Source organism: Exophiala mesophila, assembly GCF_000836275.1.
Source record: "Exophiala mesophila strain CBS 40295 unplaced genomic scaffold supercont1.3, whole genome shotgun sequence".
Taxonomy (NCBI): Eukaryota; Fungi; Ascomycota; class Eurotiomycetes; order Chaetothyriales; family Herpotrichiellaceae; genus Exophiala; species Exophiala mesophila.
The window spans coordinates 4,095,324-4,120,444 of NW_015622506.1; the positions used below are offsets into that span (position 1 = coordinate 4,095,324).

Genomic DNA, 25,121 nt, shown 5'->3' on the forward strand with positions numbered 1-25,121 from the left:
TTACACGTCGAATATCAAGTCACTTCAACAATCCCTGATGTATAAAACGCAGCATTTTCCATCATGAACACTAGCTTGAGCCACCATCAACACCAGCTTGGCTCACGCTGGTCAACATGATGCTAGCTCTTCTCTCGAAAACTTCACAGTCTTCAGACTCCCTGCGTCCATGCCTCCCAAACCAGCCATGGTTGGCGTGAGACTCCCGACTTGTCTGCGACCACTCTTCCGTCCGAGTCCTTACCGTGTCCAAATACCTACTCTTCTCTCAGGCCGGGCCAACTCGACTGATGCATCCGATGGCTCAACTTCTCCAGACCCTTTCCCGGTCTTTCGCGATGTTCCATCTCTGCGAACGCTTCGAAAGACCATGTACAAGGAGTCAAAGGTAGTGGGCTTTGTCCCCACGATGGGGGCACTTCATGAAGGGCACCTGTCCCTGGTCAGGGCGGCCCTTAAAGAAAATACAGATGTTTTTGTGTCCATCTTTATCAACCCGACTCAGTTCGCGGCGCATGAAGATCTGGACTCCTACCCCCAGACATGGAAACATGACCTCGAGATGTTGAGACAAGTTGAGGAGGAGCATAATGCATCAGCTGGCCCTAGCAATCATTCTCGTATTGCAGGTATATTTGCACCGACCGTCAAGGTCATGTACCCAACTCTCCCTCCATCCTCGGATATATCTGGCGACGGATCCTTTGTGACCATCACCCCTCTAGGCAGAGTCCTCGAAGGTGCATCTCGACCCATCTTTTTCCGAGGCGTCGCCACAGTCTGTACCAAACTCTTTAACGTTGTTCAACCGGACAAGGTCTACTTTGGCCAGAAAGACGTCCAGCAATCCGTTCTCATTCGGCGAATGGTCAAAGACTTTTTGATTCCCACCGAGGTCAGGGTGATCCCCACCAGTCGAGAACCTGATGGATTGGCAATGAGCAGTCGGAATGTGTATCTGGGAGAACGGCGACGAGAGGACGTTGTGGTTCTGTCTAAAGCACTTTTTGCCGCACGTGATCTTTACAATTCCGGCGTCATCTCGACTAAGAAGATCAGGGACGCCGCTTTCGCCGTTTTTCACGAAGCGGCGACCAGGAAGAGGGAAGATGGTAAACTCGGCGGCCATTGCCGCCTCGAGATTGATTACATTGCTGTCAGTGATCCAGACACAATGACCATGATCAGGGATAATCAAAAGATTGATCCCTCCAGAGGCGCCGTTCTAAGCGCCGCTATGCTCGTCTTACCCCTTGATCATCCAAAGACGCTTGAAGAGCTGGAACAAAAGCAAGTGAGGTTAATCGACAATGTTATATTGGAACCACGGGAGGAGTCTAGCTGAGAGAACGGTGATGCCAGACGTGATAACACGCATTTCTACCTGCCACAGATCGTGCGGGCCTTGTCAGTAAACAATCGAGCCTGCGGAGTCTCTCGGGATGGTGGGCCACGACTCGCAACGTCAATCAAAAGACATCCCATAGAGAAATCTTGCCATCTTTTCCTCCAGCTGCCAACCAGTGCGTCCGTCTTGCTTTCTCTTCCCTGTCATGCTTGATAGTCTCCAACGCGGACGGTATCCTGGCAGCATCTCTTGATGTAGACTCTGTCATACCTGGCCATGATGGACTTGTCCTCTCGCTCTCGCCAACATCGGCGAATGCGGTCGCGTAACATCCGTCTTTGTGCCACTTCAGCACTGCCAGCTCTTGCATCGTCTTTGACGAATAGACCCTCACACGTGAATCCCAGCCTGCTGTTGCAAATATCTTGCCATCCGATCGAACCGAAAGGCCTTGCTGGCCTGCATGTTTTGTGTTGATGACTTTATCTGCATTCTGCCTGCTTACAAGGTTGCCGTGCCCTTGTAAAATCTCGAGTGCGAACCTGGCGATGGTAGCATCTGCACTTGATGTGATCAAGTAATTCTTTGAGGGCATAACACTGAGCGAAAGGACCGGCTGCGAGTGAGGCTTGTGTTGCATGACACGAACCCATTTTCCTGTTTCTTGTCGGGGTGTCTGGCTGTCCATCTCGCCTTGGTAGACGTGAGCCATGACTTGGCCGTCTTCGTACCCGGAAATCAACATCAGCCCGCTTAAGGCGTCGTCATAGAATATTTGCACTGCCATGACCATGCCTGTGTTAACCTTTGGATCTGACTTCAACTGAGAGATGCGATGCTCAGAGGGTAGTTGGAACAGGTCAACTCCACCCTGATCCAAGCCATTTGGTGAAGCAATGAGTTGAGGTGCATGAGCTTCTAACGCTGTAGAATCTAAACCATCTTGACGCTGCTCACAGATGGCAAAAGGACAGAAGTTCAAGGCGTTGACTGCAAGAGAATGCAAAAGCCAAGGTTGAAGATGCTTGTCCTGGTCTGTACCCTCCGAGGGAAGCTTTGTACTGAGCCGGGCGTAATCGTCAGGTCGAACCTGCCATACTCGAAGTGCATGATCTCTACCGTGCCTGTGATAACCGTTAGCGCTCAGGATGTCCAAGAAAGTAATGGCGACTGACGTTACAAGTCTGTCATCCGCCCAGGGCTTGATCTGCATCACTCCTCCCTTGTGAGCGTGCCATACAGCCACAGGGCGTTTCGAAGATACATTCCACACTATAACCCACCCATCACCGTCTCCAGAAACGAGGAGTTCATTTGAGGCAAAGAATTCCAATGCGTGGATGGTCGACGTATGGCCACGGAGAATATACTTTGGCAGTGGTGGCTTGCTCTCCATAATTTACCTCATTGTCTACACCGGGTGAAAAGCCTGGTCATCGCACGTATTCCACCTTAAGTTATTGTCTGAGCAGATCTGTTAACTCAGTCATGCAGGTAGTTTGGCAAGGTCGTTGTAATGATGTCGTGAATATATTGTTCACTTTCCGCTCCGCCTGGCCATTCAAAAAGATACGATCGGTGCCAAGACCGTTTCATTGCTTTTGTCTCTTACTCGACCAAGTATACGAATTTCGATTTAAAATAATTGCAAATGAAACCAGGAGCAATAAGAGATAACAGTTTAGCGAAAAAAGAACCCTTAACCACAAAGCGCAAAAATTTTGCCCGCTACAGGATTCGAACCTGTGATCTTGTCATCCCTATGAAACTTCTGGTTGAAGGCTGGTACGAGTGACACGCCTTACCCCTGGGCCAAGCGGGCGACAAATCACATCTGTGACGTCAAATCAGAGCCTTTTCTGCACGTTTTAATATATGTATTCTGTACTTAAGTGGGGCTCCGGACGGATTCTTTACAGGTGGTTTCGCTAACGATTTCTACCTACTTTATGGTGACGTTCGAGATCAGTGTCTCAGTCATATCCAACAAGCCACTCGCAAGAGAGGGTTAGCCTGTCGAATAATAGTGCAGTGCAACCAGCGTTAGACAGATGAAGTCTGGTCAAGCATGAGGAAAGCCGTTGCGCTTGCGCAGCGACGGCTCGACGGCTGGAGCCTATCTGATGAAGAGCAGGTATAGCCTGAAGAGGTCACAAAATTATGGAAATTATGGAGAGAAACAATAGTTCTTCTCAAACTCTTTGGTGGATGGTGGATGTCAAGGTCCGGGCCAGCGATCCCCGTGGTTGCCCCATCATCATACAATGCTTTGAGCAAGATTAGGCTAGTAGTGGACCTGAGAGTCCCAACTATTGAGCGCTGGTGGGAGCGCCACCATAACATCTCATCTACGCTTACGGCATACGGCATACGTGAATGTACGAGTATACGGATGGTGAGTGGGAGGAGCATGAACGTTTCGCTTTTGAAGGTCAGCACTTCAATTGAATGGAGCCATTAATGCTGGCAACATGATGCGCTGACGCGTAACGGTGGTGAAGCGCGAGGCAAGGAAGTGGACTGATGGTGTCGCATCGTTAGACCTAGTGAATCTGTTCGATACCCACCGTAGACACGATCAGGGGAACCGTAACGGTCACGGCTCGCTGAGATCTTGTCAATTACACATGTGTGATTCATAATTTATTGCCTACAAAGACAAGGCGGGGACTGATGGTGGCAAGACTGTGACCTACTATGTAAAAAGCCTCTTTAGGATGTCAAGATGCAGGTGTAGGCAAGCTGAACGGAAGAGTATTGGGAGGCCTTGTTTGTGATGGAAAGGCCCAAACATTTCATGTGCAGAAGGCGATTGGTCAGAGGGAAGGGATCCACGCTCTGCGAAGGAGGCAAGCGGAAACGACCAGGTCTCCTGTGCTGCGGCAACTGGATGAGAATCATGTCTGGGAGATAATGGGCAGGGGTTCGATGCGAAACGAGTCTTGGTCAATGTATCAAGTTTAAAGGATGTGCAGGGATCGGGGTTCAAGAAATACACAAGAAGGGGGGATTTTATTATTATTGAGAATTTTCGGCTATTATGAACTGTAGTGTCGAGCCAAAGCCACACAGCTCGCATCGCAAAACGAAATTCCACGTGGCCGGGGCCATTACTAGCAAGCCACGTTCATGCCGGGGTTTACTTTAGCACTTGGGAAGAAGCGAGAAGGCGGAAGTAGCCTCAGATGCAGCCATTGCTTCCTATTTTGGACACAAAGTGGTGAGACGTAGACTGAAAGGGGAGACAGAAGTCTAGACGTCGCCCTAGGTGTACGCTGGAAGCAGCAAGACGCATCTCGTATGAACGTGTCGGAGCATGCCGTGCCCCGGCATTCGGAAGAGACCAGTCGCATGGGCTTTACAGGGGGCGACGACCCGGGGAACTGGGGCGTGACCTCACCAGCTGCCAAACAAGCGATGCGAGATGCAAGCTTGACGTTTATGGCTGACATATACCGCGGTACAAGGACAAGGGGAATGGAACAACGTCTGACCGAACGACAGTGACGACCAATACACACAAGGAAGGCAGACCAGGAGACGTCAGAGGCGGATGGTAGTGGGCGTGGGTGAGTAGGAACTTTTGAAGCCTGGGTCCAAGATAGTGCCTGGAACGCTGCCCTAGATCCTAGACGGAGAAAATGGAGGACTTGGTAGATAAGTAATGGGCAGTGTGGATTTCCTGGTCCAAAGAAGGACACAACGCCGACGATGACTGAATTCCAGTGCAGCGAGAAACAAAAAAAAGTGTCACTTCAAAGGAAAATACAAATCAGCCAGCCGATTGAGTGCTTCTAGGCCATCGGGGGCGCCGAGGACCAATGAACCCAGTGCCAACGACCTCGGAAATCTCTTGTCAAAATAAACTTTGAGAATTGCATTGAGTTGATCGAAGCGTCTTTGACAGGTCGAAGGGGAAGCATTGGCAGTCATGTACCCGAGAACCAGGTACAGACCAGAGGTACCTAACTACCGTCTATGCGCCTTAGGATGCATGTACTTTAGAAATCGGCGACTTGGACCCTGGTACAGCTGCATCCAAACATCAGATATGAAACCCCAAGCTCAATAGTTGTTCTAGATAGCTGGAGGATGAAGAAAGCGAGATTTGGGATATGGCACTATTGGCACCGAGTGGTTTGATGTTTGAGGTTATGAGCTGAAGGATAGATGGAGGGATCGCGATTCATAGCAAAGTAGCGATATCTACGGTACCTACCAAGTGCCCTATCCATCTCAGGCTAGGTAGGTAGGCATTCAGGCATGATGACACAAGGCTTTCCCAGCTGGCAACTCAGGGTCTAACAGACCCAAGACTCGTAGTTCATGCCTCTACCTAGTTAGGCGCCACCTAGCTGTAGGTAATAAACCTGTCACCTTGCAGAATTTGGTGAAATGAAGAGATTTGACCCGCCAAGAGGAGACACGGTAACTTGATCCGGGTCAGCGATCAACTGTAAGGACACCTAGAATATGTGTTGTTAGGGCATCAAGGAATTATTTGTTGGCACTTGGAAGAGAATTGAATAACTCAGACCTACAGACAGTCCTTCGGGCGTACGGTAGACGATTAGAGAGAGTACACTGCTCAAGTCTTCAGACAGCTGTAACTCGCAACCCAAAGACTGTGTTGGCCTGCAAGGGCAGATCGCAATGGCCCCCTCGGCCCCTCCGGCCCCGCCCTCGTCGCCCACAAGCCGCTGAAAACTGGACTGACAGGGTATGCCATCGCCTGAACACCCCTGCAAGTTTTGACGTTGCAGGATCCCTGACAGGCTTTGGCGAGAAACGCTCGTCCCAACCGCTTCAAGCTGCCAATTGTCTCGCGATTCGCTCGGCCATTCTGTTTCTGGCCTGTCGCTGCCTAGCTCTGTTAGCCTGGGCCAGGGAACCAGGCGTGGTAGGCTCAAATGCTGGGGCCTGGAGTCTTGTCATGGACCATAATGGGGACATGCAAGCTGAAGATCCGGATCTCTGGGTGATTCACGATACCCATTTTAGTTCTGACGCTGCTGGCCGTCTCATTCTTGGTTTGAAGCTAATCTACGGATCGGCCAGCACAAACGCAAATCCATTCCTCTGCGGTCAAGGCTATTGCTGATTTTGCTCGTTGCGAGCGATGGTGGCACGGTGGCATGTTCTACTGCCAATTCATCACTCTTCTTCGTCAACTGTGACTTTGCTATTCGTGGCGCCTTGTCCGCGCCTGGACCCTCACGACCCTCAAGCCCTGTATCGGTGTTGGTATCGGTGCTGATGCTGGTGCTGGCGCTGGTGCGATCGAAATCCATCCATCTCGTCTTTTCTTTCATAATTCCCCATACCCGCCGACAGAAGTTTCCCTAACTCTGCTCCGTTTACGACTCGCTTGTCTTAACGGTCTTTTGTGTATATCTTCCACCGTTGAACTCATTGATAGCCTTGCACCTCGTCCCCCATACATCCTCTGTCCATACCTCCCATCGCCGAGTTGTTCACCACGAACAGGTACGTTTCATGACTAGCAACCTTACCGTCCTCGTGCACTTTGGCTCTTTGAACACATTACAGCCTTTTTGGCCCCAATCCACGGTCATTCCGCCCACCACCCGCACAATTCCCTCCCAGACCTTCATTGTTGTCGCAGCTCAGCCCCTGGACCTGCAACAGAAGGTCGCTTGGAGCAGGTCCTGTCTTACTCCTGCATGCGGCATCCATCTCGCTTTTCAAAGGAGACCGCTGGGCTCTGCGAGTGCATAACTTTGCCGTCTCTATACCGGCAATTGCACACGGCCGATCAAGTGCTTTGCATCCATCCCACAAGCTGACATTGGACTCTTGACAGAAAACCTTCTACAGTCTCGGATTTCTTTCAACGCCTACAATTGATTATCCTCCTCGATACAAAGCTCACCCATCGTCTCTCCACTGGTCCAAGAACCTTCGTCGCAATCAACCCGCACATGAGATTGGTCTGGGTTGGCACTCAGGCCATGCCCCCACAGTGACATATTCAAGTTGGCGCACTACTTGGATCCCACCAACTCACTCATGCTTGCCCATTCAAACTCGATCTCCAGCATAGCTCGGCCCCTCAGCCCAATCCCAATCTTCCCAAGAGATCAACTCAACGCGCATCCCTCACAACACACCGCACAGTTCCAGCATTTTAACGTCAAAACTTCCACTCCTCATCAACGCCCAATTTTGACCCCGCCATATGCTGAGGCTGATGCCGGCATCAACGTTCACACGAGCACGCCTGCCGGGTCATCGAATCACTCGTCTCCCGCTTCTCAGACTCAACAAACCAGCCCCCTGTCCATGACTGACGTCCAGGCCAATGTCCAGACCAAGTCGGATAGTGGCCAGTCTGCAAAACCGAAACGCGTTAGGACCGGATGTCTTACTTGCCGAGAGCGGCACCTCAAGTGCGACGAGGGCTTGCCCGACTGTTTGAATTGCAAAAAGTCCAACCGCAAATGTAAACGCGGGGTCCGCCTGAATTTCATCGATATCCAGTGTGTAAAGCCGCCTTACCTGTTGCCGGCCACACATGACTGGAAGGTCGTCTTCCAGGACGACTCGCGGGACATCGCATCCGAGTACAAGGGTGGCTTGGCCCTGTACCCCGACCCCGTGACGTTAGATCCAGAACCCAAGCGACCAAGGCTAGATTCAACCGCCTTGACGTACGACTACACTCAAATCGCTGCTCCCGTGCTGTCGCATCAACAGCTACCAGGCGCTGCGCCTTATGCCACCCCCTTTCCCGACCAGTATGCTACCTCGGCTGCTCAACCCTATGGAGACAATTCCTCCTCGATGCCTGCATATGCCGAACCGGCACAAACAGCACGACAGCCCTTCAACCAACACATGCTGGTGCCTACTGCCCAAGCGCAAACAGTTGCATGCCTCGACGATCCAAATGAAGTACTCTACATGCAGGTCTTTGTTGAAGAGGTCGCATTGTGGATGGACAGCATGGATGCTGGCAAGCACTTCTCCCGCTTGATCCCCTTTCAAGCATTGAGAGAACCTATGTTGAAGTATGCGTCCCTTGCATGTGGGGTTCGCCATTTGACCTTGGTCAATCCCATCTACCCTGAAGAACATGCTCTCAACTATTACAATTCTGCCACTCAGCTCTTGCTCAAGTCTTTACAAAACCCCGATCGAGACAGCGTTTTGTGTGCGACAACTGCCACCATTCTCAACGTGTATGAGGTCATGTCTGAGAAAGCACTACAGAGAATGAATCACATTGCCGGAGCCAGGGCATTGATCAAGGAATGCCGATGGGATGCCACAGCGACGGGCATTGGTGCTGCCTGCTTTTGGCTCAATGTCGGCTTGGAGCTGTTCAGCTGCCTCCACTTCAACTGGGGTGTGGCTTGGGACCCAGATACCTGGGGCATCGACATGACTATGAATCCTCAAATGGTTGGTGGCAACGAGGACGACTGGACACACAAAATTCTATGGATTCTGTCCAAAATCACCAACTTTAGATCAACTGCCCAGCCGCGATATCCAGACGGCAGTTCCGTCCACGCCGAGCAGTTGCGGTTGCATCAGCGACATCAGGTTTGGATGGGGTTGAAGCAATTCTGCGAGCGATGGCACCGATGCATTCCTCCAACCATGCACGCTCTAGCATACGTTCCCCCATACCTCAATACATCCAAGAGCGCCTTTCCAGAGGTCTGGCTTTTGAAACGGACCACCATCGTGGCCCAACTGTTCTATCACACTGCCATGGCCTTGTTGGGGGCCGTCCATCCGATGAGCAGTGGCCAGCCACAAACAGAAGCTGAAATGCAAGAAATGAGAGTCTATCATTCGAGGCAAATCTGCGGCATTGTCGCTCACGTCAAAGATCGTGGAGTGGCGTCTGCATCAATTCGATGCCTGGCCGTAGCTGGCGAGAACCTCAATGATCGGCGCGAGCAGGAAGAGGTCTTGAAAATTTTCGACCGAATCAAGAATGAGACGGGCTGGAGAGTGGCATTCATCAACGATGATCTCAAAGAGAAATGGGGATGGATTACGAACGAGTACGACACAAGGTCTTCGATTTCGTCGGGCTACTATCCGACGCCGGCGTCGACAGCGCCAGCAGCCCCTACTCCTGCACCAGCTCGCCCCAAATACCCCGTGGGCATTGTCAACCCTCTGTACAAAAATGCCGACTTTTCGGCGCAAAATCCACCATATCAAGGCAACTATGTGCCTCCTACTCCTGGACATATCATGCACAGCACTACGAACATGTATGGATTTTCCAGCATTCCAGCCCTCTGATTGATCCCAAAATCTACGGCGGGGACGTCCGATGGCTATCCTTGAAGAGAAAGGTGATGATGTTACGCCGCGACTCACGTCTCCTACCTCTTGTTATGTGTCGGTGTTTATATGACGGCCAACAGTCCAAGCATGATCTAGGGCGGGGAGAACTGGAAATACCCTTTGGAATGTTGCTTGAGCATTGCATATATATATACATGTGAATATGGAAATATACCTCTATCGCGTAATATGAAACACATCACAACTTGACGAGATTTTTGAGTAGTAGAATGCACATTCATGGGCCATAGAGTACCTACCTTACCTATTGCTGTTTCGTTGGCGTCGATGCTGTTGCCGTGCTGTAGCTGCCACCGACATGCGCCTCTAAAGTTGAGGATGTCTGTCAGATGGTGGTGGTGCCCGTCGCTGCCAAGTCTGCCAGTCAAAGGTCACGAGGGACGAGGGGCGCCAGGTCAAACAACTCCAACTCACTCTTTACCAATGATCTGATCTTCATACCTTTTCGAACCATGACTCTTCCCTCATTGACTGCCCAACTGCTGCCCACTTTACAGTTGCAACACTCTTCCCCTGTGTGCAACTGTCAGACATGATCTGCTCCTTCATTTCCTCCAGGACATGATCCTTCAATTCCACCAAGGGAAGACTACAGGCCTTTTGTCGACTTTTGACAACTGCGCCATCTCTCCTCACACGGTGAGTTTGTCCGTGGTCTCACGAAACCGCAACGAACCATGACTTCGTCACCTAAATCCGGCCTGTCGGCTGCCATTTCTCATCCTGCGTATTCGATGCTCAGTCGAGCTCATTCCCCAGACACTGCGGATCGCATTTTCACCGACAAGATCAAGAATAAACCTCTTCTCCTTCAACCCACCACCTCCGATGGACGGGCTTTGCGACGTCAACTTCGACTGCGAAAGAAGGAATATCACATACGCAAACGCAAACCGCGACCACTAAGCGCCAAAGAAAAGCGAAGGCTTAAGCTCTTGAGCATGAATAAGGAGGAAATCAAATATGACATCTACCAACGCCTACATGAATTGTGGAAGGGTTATATGCTGGAAGTGCTTGGCTACGTCAAAGATGGCGAGGTGGTCGCTAGTAGTGTACAGAAAGAAGTCACGGGTCAAAGCCATGGCAGTCTGCTTGCTAGTGCTGATTTCCATGGCGCCGAGTTCCAGGTCGTACGAAGCGGCGATCTCGGAAAGGTTGGCATCAAGGGAATCGTCGTTCGAGATACGAAATTTACATTTGTCGTTGTGACGCCCAAAGATGAAGTCAAGACTTTGCCTAAAAAGGACACCGTTTTCCGCTACGAAATTCCCTTGCCGTTTGAAACAGATCAAAAGGATCACGAGCCTAGAAGATTGGTCATGGAACTGCATGGCAATCAGATCGAATTTCGTCCTGCTGACAGAGCCAACCGCAAATTCAAATGGAAGGGAATGGATAATGTCTGAGAAATTATAGGGCTCAGATTCTCCTCAATCTCTGCTCGTGGAATTATATTTTTGAGCCAGCAGAAATTAAAACCACCTTTTCCGACGAAGATTCATCAGCACAATCAACGTCATTCCATCATGCAGGAAAAAAGCTTCGCCGCGGAATACCTAATCTCCGTTGCACAGTCTCATCATGGCATTAGGTTGGTCAAGACAACAGTGTGATCTACGTAGATCTAAGCTTGATTGAGCTCACATGGCTGCCCATTCGACACTGAATGTTCTCACATCACCCACAGGGCTCTGCGCACCGATCAAAAACCCCTTTTTGACACCAGTTCCCAGCCGGCCGCCGCCGACAATATCCATCAAATCGATTTCCTCGTCCCATTCCGTTCCCACGGCGAGGAAATGGGAATGGAACCGGAGCGGATCACCCGGATACACGGTATACTGGCAACCGAATCGCAGGCCTGGAGTTGCAAAGTATCCTTGGCTATGGAGATGGCGATACAAAGGGTATGATGACGGGAGATTTGGTACAGCTGCTTGGGTGCTAGCATTGCTCAAAGATGGAGACGGAGCATTCGTCGGGACGAGGAGTTGAGAAGTTGTTGGCGTGATTTCATAGCCGGTTGTTACACCAGACGCTGTGGAATCGGCAACATTATCGTCGGCCTGGCTTGACTGGTGGGCTTGACTTTCTTGGACATTCTCAAAATCCAGTGGATCACGCGCTGGCTGGTCATTGACTGATGTTTGAGGGGTTCCTGCAGCTTTTTTTGAAACCTTTTCCAGACCCCGTTTCTTGGACTCTGCTCTTTCCTGGGCTCGGACCTGTTCGACACTCTGAGTCTGTTTCTGGAGATGTGCCCGGTAATCTGCGCGTCTGGCGGCGTCGGCAGTCTGAAGCGCCCGCTGGTGCTCACGTGCATCGTCGACGATGAAGGCCACTTTCTTCTCGACCAACACTTGAGCTTCCTCGGGCATGATTTCGATGGGCATCCCCAAAAACAGGTTTTGAGACGGCGCTAACGGAAGAGATCCAATCGTCATGCCACATATATTATGGTTTCGACGAAGATACGTCGCCACCCGAACGTCGAACAATAGATAGCGACCTCCGACACAAGAAATCCCCACGGGGAGTTCCGGCTGAAAATCGAAGCCAATATCATCTTTGTGTGCCATCTTTTTGACGGAAAGCCTTTGATCATGAAACAGAGTCAGTAAGAAGATCTTTTGTAAAGAAATCTCGAGTTGTGACAACATGGAAGGTTTAATATGGATCGATATCATATTTCAACAACGATTTTATTTTCGCTTCAATCATGTAACTCCAAAGGAGCGTTTTTTCAGTGGATTGACAGATATTAAATATTGTGTAATCATTCGAAATGGACGAGGGGGAGGTGGTTATTTTGTGAGAGGAGAAAAGATTTTAAACTCACCAGTTCTCGTTGACACTGTCGACGAAACGCTGCCTTCAAGATGACCTGGGTAAGAGCTCTCGGTGCGTTCTCAAGAGCGGTGGGGCTTTGGTAGAGATCAGCGAGTTCTCTAGGTGGCTTTAGAAGAGTAGTATACTTGATGAGCAATCTTCAAGGAGCCTGGAGGCGACTACATGATGTGGTCATGGACACATGGTCAGACCAGAAGGTGTTGGATAAAGAACTGAGAGTCGAGTTGGAAAAACAGTTGAAATCTCGAATCGGTCTTGGCAAAACTACATCTGTCACGTGATTTTGAATCAAACATGCGACCAACATTTGGCCCAGAGCGCTCGAATACCTTAGGTGTGCTCATAATCATAGCATTAAGACCTGTCTCAGGCCGTGTGGGTCTTATTACAGTCATAGAAATGGATGACTCAGTCGGATGGTCTGGATCACTTCTCCCTTCATATCCCTCCCTTCCCTTACTAGCCCTCAAAATTCTAGATCAGCCTTGCTGTTCTTGGAACTTGGGCCTTCTGCTTGTTGAGCATCTGTGTCTCCCTCCACTGGTGGTAAATTGAACGGTTTGATAACAAACTTCCTCCGGCTCAGTGTGAACGTCCAATCGGTCTCAGAGGTGCGGGCGCCACTGCCACGCTCGTGCAGCACCGGTAATCTGTGAATCTGTAAAAGACCTTGCGGAGGATCTTCGGTTGCACCGTCAGGGCCACGAGTCGCTCGGTCGCCTTCAGCTGAATGCGGGAAGGGTGAGAGCTCGAGGACACCGTCGTTCAGCAACTCAATCCACCTGACAAGCCCAGAGGACCGCGGGTACAGCGAGACTGGGAGGGAGAATACTGCTGTCACCCGGTTGGTATATGTAGCGTACAGCGCACGAAGGCTGTGGAGAAATTCGAGAATATTCTGAGGTTGGCTGGCGTGGGATGGATAGATAGCTGGAGACAAGAGTGACGGTACAACAATTCGATGTACCGAGTCAGGCGAGGAGTTGGCAAGACTACCTTTGAGCCTTTCTAAGATGGCACTAAATGGCGACTGGGATGGGTTGATTCCCAACGGGAGGAACTCGATCTTGGCCGATGATGGATGCACCAGTCTTTTGGTCAAGTCGAATGTGTGACAGAATGAGATGGGGATGGACTGAGAGGCCGCATTTGCGTCGCCCTCCTGTGGCGAGGATGGTTTAGAGCGTTCTGGAGGAAAGAGTATGGTCAGTTGAGTTGAGGGAACAACCCGCGAGCAGGAACTAAAACAGTAGCATTGACTCTAGCTGCGCTATAAGGAGAAGCATGCCCACCTCTTGCACTTGGACCGGCGCCGAACTGGCCCAGACTCTCGTATCTCCAAGCAATCTTCATCTTTTCACCACGACTGGCGGGCTGGTCTTTCTTCTCCAAATCGCCAACCACACCAGGTAGTTCTCGACCCCAATGTTCTGGGAGGCCTATGACGTGAACGTGGTGGCCTTGAACGAGACCTTCTGCAGCGTAGAATCGGAGGAGCGCGCCTGCGTAGTCGGTGGTTCCGCTTTCCTCAACCAACAGGGAAGATCCTAAGACGAGACCGGAGTGTCCCGCAAGGAGACCGTCAAGACTTGACGTGCCTGTGGAAGTTGTCAAGCGTCCATCGGTGGGAGATGGACGTACTCCAGGCAGGACAATGTTCTCTTTTGCTTGCACTTGCGCGGTAGAGGATCCATCCGGTCGCGTAGAGCCTGTGAGGCCTACATTGCGCCTTCGAAAGGACATGGAGTTCCTAGGGGGCAAGAATAAGTGAAATAGAAAGAAGAGAAGAGGGCACATGTGACGCGGTGACCGTAAATGTTCCAACGGAAAAAATAGTCCGATGCTGCACCGTAGCCGCCACATTACGGCGGATGACGCAGCTGTCAGACGCAACAAACTATTTTCTTTGACCGTGAAAACAAATCAAACCGGAAGTCCGTCTGGATTCCTCAGAGAACACTTGCGCGAAAACATCACTCTCATTACACCGGCCGACTATTCATTAGCAGCCACCATCTTAACCCTGTCGAAATGTCGGAAAACATTCTTTTCGAGAACAGCTTCAAGGTCACCGACCTTAACAACTCCAAATATGATCGAGTCTCGCGAATCAAGGCCTACAGCGAAAATGGTCAAGAAGTTCTTCTCACCCTTGATGTGAATACCGAGCTCTATCCCCTCAATGTCGACGATCGTATGACCGTTGCACTGGCGCTTTCCCTCAATCTTGATGGTAGCAAGGACGACGGAAAGGGCTGGAGAGAGGTGGGACGAGGAGAACAGACGCTGGCGGACGAATACGATTATGTCTGTCATGGCAAGATCTATCGATTTGAAGAGGGCACAGGAGACAACATGTGAGTACAATTTGATTCTCACGGCTATGACAAAAGAAAAGCTAATGCCTTGCAGCAAGGTTTATGTCTCTTTCGGTGGGCTTCTGTTGTACATGGACGGACCATACCAACTGCTCAACGCCCTACGAATCGACTACGTCTATCTTCTGATGAAGAAATAAACATACACACGACGATGTTGTACATATCATTCTCCGACCAGTGCCGTGGCCAAAATCACCGGTCAGCAACGATGCTCAAAGTGGAAAGAAAGAGTGGTGATTCAGGTCTTATTAGCGCATGGGAAACTCCAACCGCCGATGCAGTTTCGACACTATCTGAAGATAATCTGGCTCATTCTCTGCCGTCATGATACCATGCCTGACGAAGAACTCCAACAGGAGATGAGCACAGTTTGGCTTGAATTTCCCATTGGCCATGGCAGTCTGCACTTCTTCCACGGTCAGAAGTTGGAAATCGATGGCCTCGTTGTCACCAGGCTTTGGCACGATATCTGGTGGCATCTCGAGATCATAAATGTACTGGACCTCTGGCTGGCAAAGCCCTGTCTCACCCAATGCTCGAGCATCTCGAACATGAAAATACGTCAGGGTGCCACAAGCTTTTGCGGTGCGAACCAAATCGGCTGGCAGCGAGGCCTCTTCCTCTGCTTCCCGAACCAGACAGTCAAACGGCAGCTCTCCGATAGTCAGTCCACCAGCCACAGTGTTGTCCATCATACCGGGATATGTCTGTTTGTTCAAAGCTCTTCGAGGAGCCCATATCTTCATCCCTTGGTCGGTCTTCACATAGCCTGTCATGTGGATGCCATATGTCACCACACCAAACAATGGGGTTGCCGATCTTTCCATGCTGAGTAGGATCTCCTTGTTCGGTCCATATACGGGATATTTTTCACTGCGCCAGCCGTCGAGCACCCCAAACACTCGCTGTTCTCGTACCGACTGAAGATAGTCTGCTAGTATGGCATTACGTGATTCGAAATCACTGATTGCAGACCCCTGTTCATCACGAGGCTGAAAGGTGACTGTTCTTTTGCTGGCATCTATCTCCCAGTGCCGGCTAGCGGGGAATCGCTCAGCAACTTTTGATGAAACGTAGCCCAGTACCGAGGGACATCCTTCTAGTAAAAAATGATAATAATCGTTCACAGTAGCCTCATAAAGTTGCGGGTTGTCCGAGAAGTAGGGGAAACTTTATGAAGTCAGCTTCAACCTGCCTTAAACTTGGGGTCCGCGTTGAGAGCACGTCGTGACAACTTACTTGTCGCAGTCCTTGGCCAGTTCTAGATTCGTAAGCCGCGCCATCTCCAGACTCCAAACGATGGCTCATCCGGTGCTGAGTATGTGGATGTCCTCAGACCAGGTACATGGCAAAGTACCTAGGTTCGATGATCAATATCAGCCTTGGTTCAAGGATCTAGTGAAGTTTGCTTGGCAGATCAAGACTCAGATATCACATGACTTAAACTAAGTAGAAGCACTAAGTAGGTAGGTAATAATACTTATGTCCCTCCAATACACGCACTACTAACTGAGGAATAAGAAAGTACACCGAGGGCCACTTGGTAAAAGAACCTTTGCCCTATGGAGGTCGCTTAGGTACGTTCTTCAATATTCCAACATTTATCAGAGCGTGGTACTTTGAACAAGACTTTACCTGACAAGCCCGGCCCAACGACTGTGCCGGTCTGTACAAACCACACATCTGGTTTCGATTTGCGACTCAACTTATTCAAGGCATGGCTTTATGCGACGGTAGCTTCAGGCTCCACGCGCAATTCCATGTCCACAACCATTCTCACGAGCGCCGCGTAGTCTCTCGGTTGACCTCGTCTCGTCGTCGCGAAGATCTAAAATCAGGGACGTCGAAATGCCTCATGAGAAATTTCGAAACTGGATGCATCGAATTCCACGGCCATCTCGTGCCTGCCGGATATTGCCCACCCGTTGCTGGGCGCTGAGCATATAAGCCTCCATGATCATCTTTCGAACTGTCTTGACCCCTCCGATGGCTGAAATGTAAGACCTGCGTTTGATGGATTTGATTCGCCAACACTTTCGCTATCGCTCGTGGCTGCAAGTGCGTATTCGTGTGTTTTCGCGACCTTCCGATCACTCAGCCACCAAATGATCAGTCCAATATCATAGCTAGCTTTCAAAGCTCCTCCCAAGATGAAAGCAGTTCCAAAATAACCTGCCTTTGCCAGACCTCCTGTAATCGTCGGGCCCGCACTTTGCGCCAGTGTTTTGATCGTGTTCACGACACCCATGACCTTGATTCGTTCCTCTGGCTTGACGACCTGGGCAAGAAATACTGACCGAGGACCTTGGTCCATGGTAGACAACGCTGCCCGCAGGCTTAAGAGTACGCACGCCAGCTCTAATGTTGGTGCGAGCGGTAATAAACCAAGCAGTATTGCAGATGGCAAATGTGTCAACGTCATCGTCGGTAGCAGACCGAGTTTCTTGGAAATCGGGGAAGCCAAAAGCGAGGAAATGGCACTAAGAAGGAATGGAATTGCTAGTAGTGACGAGAGGAGGCTCATCGGAGCTTGGAAGCGCGACTTAAGGTAGAAGCTCAGAAGTGTACTTGCCAGGATCAGCTGTCGTCAAACGAAGAGACATTTATGAGATACTCACAAGGCGACGATGCCACTCGCAAATGAGTCAACTGCAAAGAGGAGACAAAGCTTCCAGAGGACTGACCGTGTGGAAGGCGAGATAGAGGGAATGAATGCCGAGAGAAGACGTCTCACCACTCCGTGTGTTGACCTGTCCTTGGTCGCGGTGGCCTCGGACTGCAACATTGACTGAGATTCTTCTGAGTCCACAGCATTCATATGCTTCCTACGAGGCTCCAATTCGGAGGCATCGCTTAAGCAGAGTGCCACAATGAGCTTCGCTGTTCCAATAAAGGCGTATGCAACGAAAATGCCTCTGTAGCTCAATTGCTCACTCCAACCCAAGAGCTTCTGGAGTGCGGCCATGATCCAGCCAGCGGAAAATGTCCCAGCAGAGACACCCAGGGTGCCGGCGACGACATGCCATGCAAAGATAGAGGACATGTCCAGACCAGCAGAGAGAGAAGCTAACATTCCCTCCTCAAGTGCCCGAAATGGGCCGATCTCATTCCCGGATGGGCTGATGACTCCGAAGACCGCGGCAGCCAGTAGAACCCAATAGTTGCTTGCTATTGTGAACACAATGCCACTCACCACCATTAATCCAGATCCAAGGATGGTGGTGCGACGTCGACCGAATTGATCGGCGTAGTTAGTGAGCACAAGACTGAGCATCACGTCACCCATAAGGGTCAAAGTCATAAAAGCTCCGACTCGAATTTCACTGTGTCCCAGACTGGATAGGAACACAGCAAGAATCACGCCAGTAGACCCGAAAGCTGCAGTACGAAGGAGGCGTGACAGATAGAGAAGATGAACATCGCGTGGCGCGGCACGAAGCGCTGGAATCCCCAGGAGAGTGGACAACCGAGCCCAACTCATGTCCTCAGTTCTGCCGAGGCAAGAGGTGAAGAAAACCAGGTCCAGCGGCGACGGGACGTCCAGACGAAGCAATAAAATCTTGGACACCTAGCGACGCAAAGCCTTTCGGTGTCGTGTCTTATCTTCGCGTACACCTCAGGTGATGAGTCCACTGAGTGAGATGTTGATCAAAGGAAGAGTGGGCATGTTCCTACAGTCATTGGGAGAAGACAAGAACTTTTCGAGGAGTTGGGAAACCTTTTCAGGAGAATTTTTCGAGGAGTTGGGAAACCTTTTCAGGATGACTTTGAGCACTCCAGAGTGCTATTACGGTGGCCAGTGGAAAAGCAGCCAATTGTCTCAGCTGGCAAACCTTGATATCAGCACCAAGTAGCGTGCTTGCAGTTGTTGACAAGTGCTTGATACGACGACTGAGGGGCTAACCAGGTAATGCTGTCATTAAAAGGTGTCTTTATGCCGGTGACTTCGTAATGTACAGACCATATATGAGGAAAGGGAGTTACGTGACGGACACGACCTCGCTTCGGTTCGCATTTACATCTCGGCCGAGTTTTACATGCTCCCCGCCAGGATATTCCTCTACAGCGAAGCATGAAACTGTTCCTGAATTGCGCTTGTGGTCTAGAGAGCAGGCATGGTCTCTAACACAGTCGTTTCATTGTCAATTCACTCCTCGTGGGTGTCGTTACATAACAGCCTCAAAGCGAAGAGGTCGGAGGGTCGTCGTCCGCCTTGAGAAGACTTGATATCCTTGGCAAGGCCACTCCTAAACTGCCAAAAGCGGCGGTACTGGTCGCCAGATTCGGCGGGGAGTTTTCCTGCAACTCGCGTTGAATCGTAAAGAATTGGCAGGTTCACTCGTAGTTGTGATCACGTGACTTACTAGCTCCTCTCACTCGAGGGCAGGCCACCAAATGCCACTGTCCAAAGAACTTCATCCTCCAACGACTTGAGCTTCGCACTCGAGATCATTGCGTTCCTTAACGTATAGCTGTCTATGACATCTTGACTATCTTTTTTTCATCATCAGCATCGTTGGCCTTGTCAGGCACTCCCACCAACTCTAGAAATTGAATGTGAACTTGTGGTTTGTCTCTAGCTATTTCTTCTCGTTTCGGTCCAGTTCTACACCATTTGATATTATCCCCCTTGGGACCTCTTTCCGTACCTGGTCACATCCGTGACTCGGACCTCAAGCTTGATATACAAACGTGCTGAACTGTCTACCCAAGCAGTTTCTGGATCAAAACCTACCAGTACTCGAAAATGTTCGGAGCATTCGTCCCCACGCGGCCGCTGATACCCGAGCTCACCACGGTGTCGCCAAATCAGTTTGCGATTTCCATTCCGACTCAGCCACCGTTTCACAATGTAGGTGTGTTTCTCCATCCCAACCAGCAACTGCCTCCGGACACCGCAGCCGGGGTGTATATGCAGCTTCCAGGCGAGCAAGGCTTCAAGTTCCTCGGGGCCATCGCCAACGAGAAGCCCTCGGCGTTGTTCAAAGTCAATATATCTGACAACCAGGCTCCGGGAGAAATCAACCTGGGCATTTCGGTCGAACCAGTTCAAAACATTCAGGCTCTCCTGGCAGAACTGAAACAGTCCTCTCAAGGCTCGAGTTCCACTGCGGTCACCAAACGTCCGCCAGATACCCGAGTTTTGGCCCAAAGGATCATTCAGAACGCCTACAACTTTACATCAAGTTTTGCCGGTAACCTGGCCAATGGGGTTGAAGTCATTCCGTTAAAGAGCTTTCAGGAATGGTGGGCCAAATTCGAGCGACGAGTTCAAAATGATCCGAGTTTCCTGGAAAGAGAAGTTGATTGATTCCAAGCTCAAACAATCAAGGTCCGTGGCAGATACAGCGCCAGCAGAACTTCGATGTCCAGTATTTATTTTGCAGGGACGTTTACCTGCCTCTATCAGCGCGATATGCATGTGCACCAACCCGGCTCTCAGAAGGGAAGTGCCTGGATCTCATCTTTGCTCCAATACCTCCTCATATTGTCAGCACCAAGATCTCTCACTTCATCCTCCAAATGGGCCCAAAGGACCTCGCCGAAGCTGTCCATAATTGACTTCATCTCAGCCAACCTCAGTTCGATCTCGCCATCTTGACACTTTCCCAAATACTCTTGCAACTTGTCCAAGCCATCGTGGATGAGGGCATGTTGACCAATCAAATGCTCGTCATCCCTAAACATGGGCATTCGCTCCGCGAGGGGAGGATAGAATTCCTGTTCTTCAATCATGTGATGCATGGTGATCATACGACACAGATTGAGGCCTTGGGCGATGAACGACCGAATCGACATGCCCTGGGGTCGCGACCCCGTGCAACACGCATTGTATAGCATGTTCCATACTTGTCGAAAATGGTTATGCTGGAGAGGGACAAAAGTCATTTCATGTCAGCATGGTGATATCAAAATATGATCGGCATCAAAAGGCTAGAGCCGTGGAGCCAAGGAGAAACACGTACATATCGTTCCATGAGGGAGGCCAAGCGGTTAAACACGTGAAAGTCCTGCATGGAGAGTTTCGGCAAAGGAGGATGTGATTGTGATTGTGCTGCCGGAACTTCACCCTTTGACTTGCTTGCTTCACACTCAGGAATTGGTGGCGGTTCTGGTCCGGCCATTGGAGACGACATGCTGTATGAAGCAGCCGAGATGCGATTGGGGTTGCGGCCCTTCAATGCAACTTGTGGTCTTGAAAATCGCAATGCGGTCTTTGGTCGAACTAGAACTACCGCTCTCCACATACACGGGCGATGTGTATGTGTGTGTCAGAGGAAGACACAATCAGTTCTTCTGGTGGAATTTGCTATTGGTGGGCTTGATTCAATGTCTCGCTTGACAAGAGAAATAAAGTCGTGATGTCGATAGTGAGAATATTCTTCAGTCAGGGTCGCGGTTGGGGTATCCGAGTTGAGTAAGCAATTTGAGCCTTGTGAGATATACGTCAAGCCCCAGATGCGCTACCGAGGCGGTTTCGATATTTATATCAACCTCCATGGCAGCCTCTCCCAGCATTCTGGGCAACCAGTGCGGAGTATTGGTGGCGTTAGCACTGAAGAGGCGGCGACCATTAGAAATTGCACCGTCTCCCAATGGACACTTCTAGAGCGGGGCAGATGTCACGTGGATATCCTCTCGGGCGAGAGACATCTCTTCTGACCAACTGGCGCACGGGGCGGTAAACTTATGATGGATAGGAGACCACGGAGACATGACTTTTGAGTTTTTGCAAAGGTGGTCTTGGGGACTACTTGGTTATATCATAACTCATGACATGTACACTAAAGAGATGGAACTCGGGCGACATTTCCCGAGTTACCGTGACTATAGTTGAATTTCTGGCGCCAGCAGCCTCATCCACATTGCACAGGCTCGAGGAGCCATATCCTTTGTACATCCGAACAACAACTTCGGGTAGTCCTTGTCTTGTTGCATATGTAATTTTTTGGTTTCTTTTTCACAATTTGATTTCTGGTAGACTCGTCTAGCCAAAGAGAGCACCACCGATGCGGACTCTGACAGACTTGATTTGAGTGTAATTTGAGAGAGCATACTTTCCAAGCTCACGGCCAATACCGGATTCCTTGAAGCCACCGAAGGGCACCTGGTAGCTGAGCATGTTATAGTTGTTGACCCAGACGGTGCCAGCCTTGAGGCTGTTGGCAACGCGGATGGCAGTGTTGAGGTTTGTGGTATGGACAGCGGCGGCAAGACCATAGGTGGTCTCGTTACCGGCCTTGATGACCTCCTCCTCGGTCTCAAACTTGCTGATGGCGCAGACAGGTCCGAAGATTTCTTCCTGCATAATCTTCATGTCCTCGCTGACGTTGGAGAAGATGGTGGGCTGGATGAAGTAGCCCTCGGTTCCGTGTCGCTCACCACCAGTCTCGACCTTGGCACCGGCCTCCTTGCCAGATTGGATGTATTGCATGATACGATCAAACTGAAGCTTGCTGACCTGGGGGCCTTGGAAGGTATCAGCCTTGAATGGGTCACCCACGACATTCTTGGCAGTTCGGGCCTTGAATGCCTCGATGAACTTGTCGTAGATGCCAGACTGCACGTAGATTCTGGAACCGGCGCAGCAGCACTGGCCGTGGTTAAAGAAAATACCAAAGTTGACCCACGAGATGGCGTCATCAATATTGGCATCATTGAAGACGATATTTGGTGACTTGCCACCGAGCTCAAGAGTGACCTTCTTCAGGTTGGATTTGGCAGCAGCTTGCAGGATGGTGCGGCCGACAACGGTTGAGCCGGTAAAGGCAACCTTGTCGATATCCATATGCGAGGCAATGGCGGCACCAGCAGTCTTACCAAATCCAGAGATGATGTTGACGACACCGGCGGGGAATCCAGCCTTCTCAACAAGAGTGGCGGCAAACAGACCAGAGAGAGGAGTCTGTTCAGCGGTTTTCAAAACGACAGTGTTACCAGTGGCCAAAGCAGGTCCGATCTTCCACGCCCACATGAGGAGAGGGAAGTTCCATGGGATGATCTGACCGCAAACACCGACAGCCTCGTGTCTCGTATAGTTGAAGGTTTCTGGATCTGTGTCGATGGTCTTTCCGTGAATCTTATCAGCCCATCCACCATAGTATCTCAAGCAGCCGGAGGACAGCTGAACATCGACCTTGGCCATGGACAGGGCCTTGCCGTTATCGAGAGCCTCAATAGCGGCGAGGGTGTCCGAGTACTCATCGAACAAGTCGGCCAGCTTAGTCAACAGGGCGCCTCGAGTGGAAGGAAGGGTCTGGGCCCAGACGCCGTTGAAGGCTTTACGGGCGGCCTTGACGGCGATATCGACATCTGGGACGAGATGGGTTAGATTTACATAGAACAAAGAACATTTTGTGAAAAGGACGAGGCCAGGTTCACACACCTTCAGGACCAGCCTCGTAGACGGAGATGATGGGCTTCTCGGTGGCGGGGTTGATGGTCTCAAAGGTCTTGCCCTCGACACCCTTCACCCACTTGCCATCGATATAGAGACCGATGGGTTGCTCGTAGGTGATGCTAGGGGTCTCAATTTTCTGAGTGAGAGACATGATGATGTTATGGAATGGATGAAAAAGTGCTCGAAGTGGGTATCACAGGTGGAACAAAATCAATTAGATGGAGGGGGATGGGAAGAAACAAGATCCAGGCAAGCGACCGAGGGTCGAGAGACTTCTTTTATTTGAAATATCTCTGCGCGGGGAAGGGACGATGGAGGGTGAGTCGTGTCAGTGTCCAAAGGAGGAGCTGCATCCGCATCCACTCATGGTTGCGACTGCCATTACACCGAGCCATTGATCATGGGGGGAAGCCACGGTTGTTTAGGCCGAACGGGTAGCTGCGACAGGGTTTTGGGACAAGCGGCGCATTCATTCCGTCAGCCCTAGGCGTAGCCATGCCCATGATTGGATCTTTTCCGCATCTTCGAGTACTGCGGGGTTGGATCAAAGGGTCACAGAACCTATAAGGAGCTCCAGAAGGGCGAGAACTGTCCTTTACGGTGGACCAACGGATGGGATCCAGAGTCGGGATGTCGGGAAATGGTAACGCGCAATTGTCTTCCACTGGCACTAATGAACGAATCGAGGTACCAAGAGTGTAGCAACGTACTCGTGCGAATACTAATCTTTTGCCTCCTCCGATGATGGCCGTGGAGGGGGCGGGTCCGAAGAGGCTTAGATGCTCTGAGACTACTGTCGAATTGCTAGACATGCACGACATGGAAATTGAGTGAAGCGCTCCAGGCGTCCTAAGCTCCAGTGGCGAGCTACAGTGCCTAAGATACCTACTCATTAGTGGATGAAGTGATAGGCTGCTGTTGACACGGAATGTCATTACCCTGACCACAGCATCTCCCACCGTTAACCACGGTAAGCCTTAGTCCTGTCAGAGATCTTACAGTCCCTACCTTGGACATATGTGTATATAGATACATGCGGTGTAGCTGGTTGATGGAAGGTTGGTCCAGCCAGGCGTCCCCCCATACATACCGAGTATAACACAATGAGGGGTGGAGGGGTGGAGGGGTAAAAATCGAAAAGCACGCTTGCCCTCCTCGATTTGGCTAAACAGCGTGTTAATCTCCCACGCCCACAAATTTTAATCATGTCATGGCTGTGCCGCAACCTCATCTAAGCGCCCCCCGGACGAAGGTGCCCGGTTTGCTTCCTCGGGTCCGCTTCTTGTGCACCCGCTCAACCGTGACCTAGAACACATGTAATGCGCTTCGAAAAGGAAGATTTAGCTTCCGTGGAGCCTCCAGGTCTTCAAATGGCACGGATCAAGGTGGGGACCTCCCTGGCTCGGTAGCAACAGGTTACAGCTATCGACTCGATATCATCTGCCCTGCATTATTCTTCGACTTTTACTATTATATGACGTTTTGTGCGATCAAAACCCTACCCATACAGCAGACCTCGCCACCCATCAGCTGATGCGCATGGGAGGACTGATGGCCCGCTTCGATTATGCCAATCCAGCTCCCATGGATGCCTCCTTGAAGCAATCCTTTGAAACAGTCACATCTAGTAAGTGGTAATCGAAAAAGCATCCTGTTGCAGTGCACCGAAAGCGGGGCCCGAACGCCGAACAGGGCACCTACGCTGTAGTCTGGACTCGAGGTGTTTCTCCCCTTTGGTCTGGGAGATCGGCCCACGGGACATCGTCTACGTCGTCCATATCGTCTC

General features: G+C 50.7%; 11 protein-coding genes and 1 non-coding gene across 12 annotated transcripts; 4 read left to right on the forward strand and 8 right to left on the reverse strand.

The window, feature by feature from the left end:
- Window positions 1-39: 39 nt before the first annotated feature.
- On the forward strand, window positions 40-1,526 carry PV10_04978 (pantoate-beta-alanine ligase). Its single transcript, XM_016369576.1, has one exon. The coding sequence runs from the start codon at window positions 170-172 to the stop codon at window positions 1,343-1,345; it is 1,176 nt and encodes a 391-aa protein (XP_016225364.1). The 5' UTR covers window positions 40-169; the 3' UTR covers window positions 1,346-1,526.
- PV10_04979 (uncharacterized protein) lies at window positions 1,329-2,769 on the reverse strand. Its single transcript, XM_016369577.1, has 2 exons — window positions 2,524-2,769; window positions 1,329-2,472 (listed from the first exon to the last, which is right to left on the reverse strand). The coding sequence occupies exons 1-2, from the start codon at window positions 2,742-2,744 to the stop codon at window positions 1,470-1,472; spliced, it is 1,224 nt and encodes a 407-aa protein (XP_016225365.1). The 5' UTR covers window positions 2,745-2,769; the 3' UTR covers window positions 1,329-1,469.
- Window positions 2,770-3,070: 301 nt separating this feature from the next.
- On the reverse strand, window positions 3,071-3,170 carry PV10_04980. The gene has a single exon. It is a non-coding gene; the product is annotated as a tRNA-Thr (tRNA).
- A 3,379-nt stretch (window positions 3,171-6,549) lies between these two features.
- PV10_04981 (uncharacterized protein) lies at window positions 6,550-9,889 on the forward strand. Its single transcript, XM_016369578.1, has 2 exons — window positions 6,550-6,835; window positions 7,173-9,889. The coding sequence occupies exon 2, from the start codon at window positions 7,379-7,381 to the stop codon at window positions 9,632-9,634; it is 2,256 nt and encodes a 751-aa protein (XP_016225366.1). The 5' UTR covers window positions 6,550-6,835; window positions 7,173-7,378; the 3' UTR covers window positions 9,635-9,889.
- A 237-nt stretch (window positions 9,890-10,126) lies between these two features.
- Window positions 10,127-12,358, forward strand: PV10_04982 (uncharacterized protein). Its single transcript, XM_016369579.1, has one exon. The coding sequence runs from the start codon at window positions 10,378-10,380 to the stop codon at window positions 11,107-11,109; it is 732 nt and encodes a 243-aa protein (XP_016225367.1). The 5' UTR covers window positions 10,127-10,377; the 3' UTR covers window positions 11,110-12,358.
- On the reverse strand, window positions 11,074-12,744 carry PV10_04983 (tRNA-intron endonuclease). Its single transcript, XM_016369580.1, has 2 exons — window positions 12,543-12,744; window positions 11,074-12,298 (listed from the first exon to the last, which is right to left on the reverse strand). The coding sequence occupies exon 2, from the start codon at window positions 12,280-12,282 to the stop codon at window positions 11,344-11,346; it is 939 nt and encodes a 312-aa protein (XP_016225368.1). The 5' UTR covers window positions 12,283-12,298; window positions 12,543-12,744; the 3' UTR covers window positions 11,074-11,343.
- A 144-nt stretch (window positions 12,745-12,888) lies between these two features.
- Window positions 12,889-14,307, reverse strand: PV10_04984 (uncharacterized protein). Its single transcript, XM_016369581.1, has 2 exons — window positions 13,846-14,307; window positions 12,889-13,741 (listed from the first exon to the last, which is right to left on the reverse strand). Exons 1-2 carry the CDS (start codon window positions 14,294-14,296, stop codon window positions 13,020-13,022), a joined length of 1,173 nt encoding a protein of 390 aa, XP_016225369.1. The 5' UTR covers window positions 14,297-14,307; the 3' UTR covers window positions 12,889-13,019.
- An 860-nt stretch (window positions 14,308-15,167) lies between these two features.
- PV10_04985 (uncharacterized protein) lies at window positions 15,168-16,276 on the reverse strand. The gene is made up of 2 exons (XM_016369582.1): window positions 16,174-16,276; window positions 15,168-16,104 (listed from the first exon to the last, which is right to left on the reverse strand). The coding sequence occupies exons 1-2, from the start codon at window positions 16,215-16,217 to the stop codon at window positions 15,183-15,185; spliced, it is 966 nt and encodes a 321-aa protein (XP_016225370.1). The 5' UTR covers window positions 16,218-16,276; the 3' UTR covers window positions 15,168-15,182.
- Window positions 16,277-16,891: 615 nt separating this feature from the next.
- Window positions 16,892-18,415, reverse strand: PV10_04986 (uncharacterized protein; the record flags this gene model as incomplete). The annotated part of the gene is made up of 2 exons (XM_016369583.1): window positions 16,892-17,501; window positions 17,553-18,415. 2 exons carry the CDS (start codon window positions 18,413-18,415, stop codon window positions 16,892-16,894), a joined length of 1,473 nt encoding a protein of 490 aa, XP_016225371.1.
- A 956-nt stretch (window positions 18,416-19,371) lies between these two features.
- Window positions 19,372-21,799, forward strand: PV10_04987 (uncharacterized protein). Its single transcript, XM_016369584.1, has one exon. It carries the CDS (start codon window positions 19,682-19,684, stop codon window positions 20,243-20,245), a length of 564 nt encoding a protein of 187 aa, XP_016225372.1. The 5' UTR covers window positions 19,372-19,681; the 3' UTR covers window positions 20,246-21,799.
- PV10_04988 (uncharacterized protein) lies at window positions 20,288-21,270 on the reverse strand. Its single transcript, XM_016369585.1, has 2 exons — window positions 20,901-21,270; window positions 20,288-20,802 (listed from the first exon to the last, which is right to left on the reverse strand). The coding sequence occupies exons 1-2, from the start codon at window positions 21,180-21,182 to the stop codon at window positions 20,374-20,376; spliced, it is 711 nt and encodes a 236-aa protein (XP_016225373.1). The 5' UTR covers window positions 21,183-21,270; the 3' UTR covers window positions 20,288-20,373.
- Window positions 21,655-23,609, reverse strand: PV10_04989 (aldehyde dehydrogenase). The gene is made up of 2 exons (XM_016369586.1): window positions 23,321-23,609; window positions 21,655-23,247 (listed from the first exon to the last, which is right to left on the reverse strand). Exons 1-2 carry the CDS (start codon window positions 23,484-23,486, stop codon window positions 21,923-21,925), a joined length of 1,491 nt encoding a protein of 496 aa, XP_016225374.1. The 5' UTR covers window positions 23,487-23,609; the 3' UTR covers window positions 21,655-21,922.
- Between the last annotated feature and the right edge of the window lie 1,512 nt (window positions 23,610-25,121).

Excerpts from the sequence above, each read along its gene's own strand:
- PV10_04981 (XM_016369578.1), top strand. The coding sequence starts at position 7,379 with ATGCTTGCCCATTCAAACTCGATCTCCAGCATAGCTCGGCCCCTCAGC.
- PV10_04984 (XM_016369581.1), bottom strand. The coding sequence starts at position 14,296 with ATGTCCTTTCGAAGGCGCAATGTAGGCCTCACAGGCTCTACGCGACCG. Across the intron at positions 13,742-13,845 it reads CGCCGGTCCAAGTGCAAGAG|AACGCTCTAAACCATCCTCG; the intron begins GTGGGCATGCTT and ends TCTTTCCTCCAG.
- PV10_04988 (XM_016369585.1), bottom strand. The coding sequence starts at position 21,182 with ATGTGGAGAGCGGTAGTTCTAGTTCGACCAAAGACCGCATTGCGATTT. Across the intron at positions 20,803-20,900 it reads CCTCCCTCATGGAACGATAT|CATAACCATTTTCGACAAGT; the intron begins GTACGTGTTTCT and ends GTCCCTCTCCAG.
- PV10_04985 (XM_016369582.1), bottom strand. The coding sequence starts at position 16,217 with ATGGCGCGGCTTACGAATCTAGAACTGGCCAAGGACTGCGACAA. Across the intron at positions 16,105-16,173 it reads CTGGCCAAGGACTGCGACAA|TTTCCCCTACTTCTCGGACA; the intron begins GTAAGTTGTCAC and ends GACTTCATAAAG.
- PV10_04983 (XM_016369580.1), bottom strand. The coding sequence starts at position 12,282 with ATGGCACACAAAGATGATATTGGCTTCGATTTTCAGCCGGAACTCCCC.
- PV10_04978 (XM_016369576.1), top strand. The coding sequence starts at position 170 with ATGCCTCCCAAACCAGCCATGGTTGGCGTGAGACTCCCGACTTGTCTG.
- PV10_04982 (XM_016369579.1), top strand. The coding sequence starts at position 10,378 with ATGACTTCGTCACCTAAATCCGGCCTGTCGGCTGCCATTTCTCATCCT.
- PV10_04979 (XM_016369577.1), bottom strand. The coding sequence starts at position 2,744 with ATGGAGAGCAAGCCACCACTGCCAAAGTATATTCTCCGTGGCCATACG. Across the intron at positions 2,473-2,523 it reads GCGGATGACAGACTTGTAAC|GCACGGTAGAGATCATGCAC; the intron begins GTCAGTCGCCAT and ends CGGTTATCACAG.
- PV10_04989 (XM_016369586.1), bottom strand. The coding sequence starts at position 23,486 with ATGTCTCTCACTCAGAAAATTGAGACCCCTAGCATCACCTACGAGCAA. Across the intron at positions 23,248-23,320 it reads CTACGAGGCTGGTCCTGAAG|ATGTCGATATCGCCGTCAAG; the intron begins GTGTGTGAACCT and ends ATCTCGTCCCAG.
- PV10_04987 (XM_016369584.1), top strand. The coding sequence starts at position 19,682 with ATGTTCGGAGCATTCGTCCCCACGCGGCCGCTGATACCCGAGCTCACC.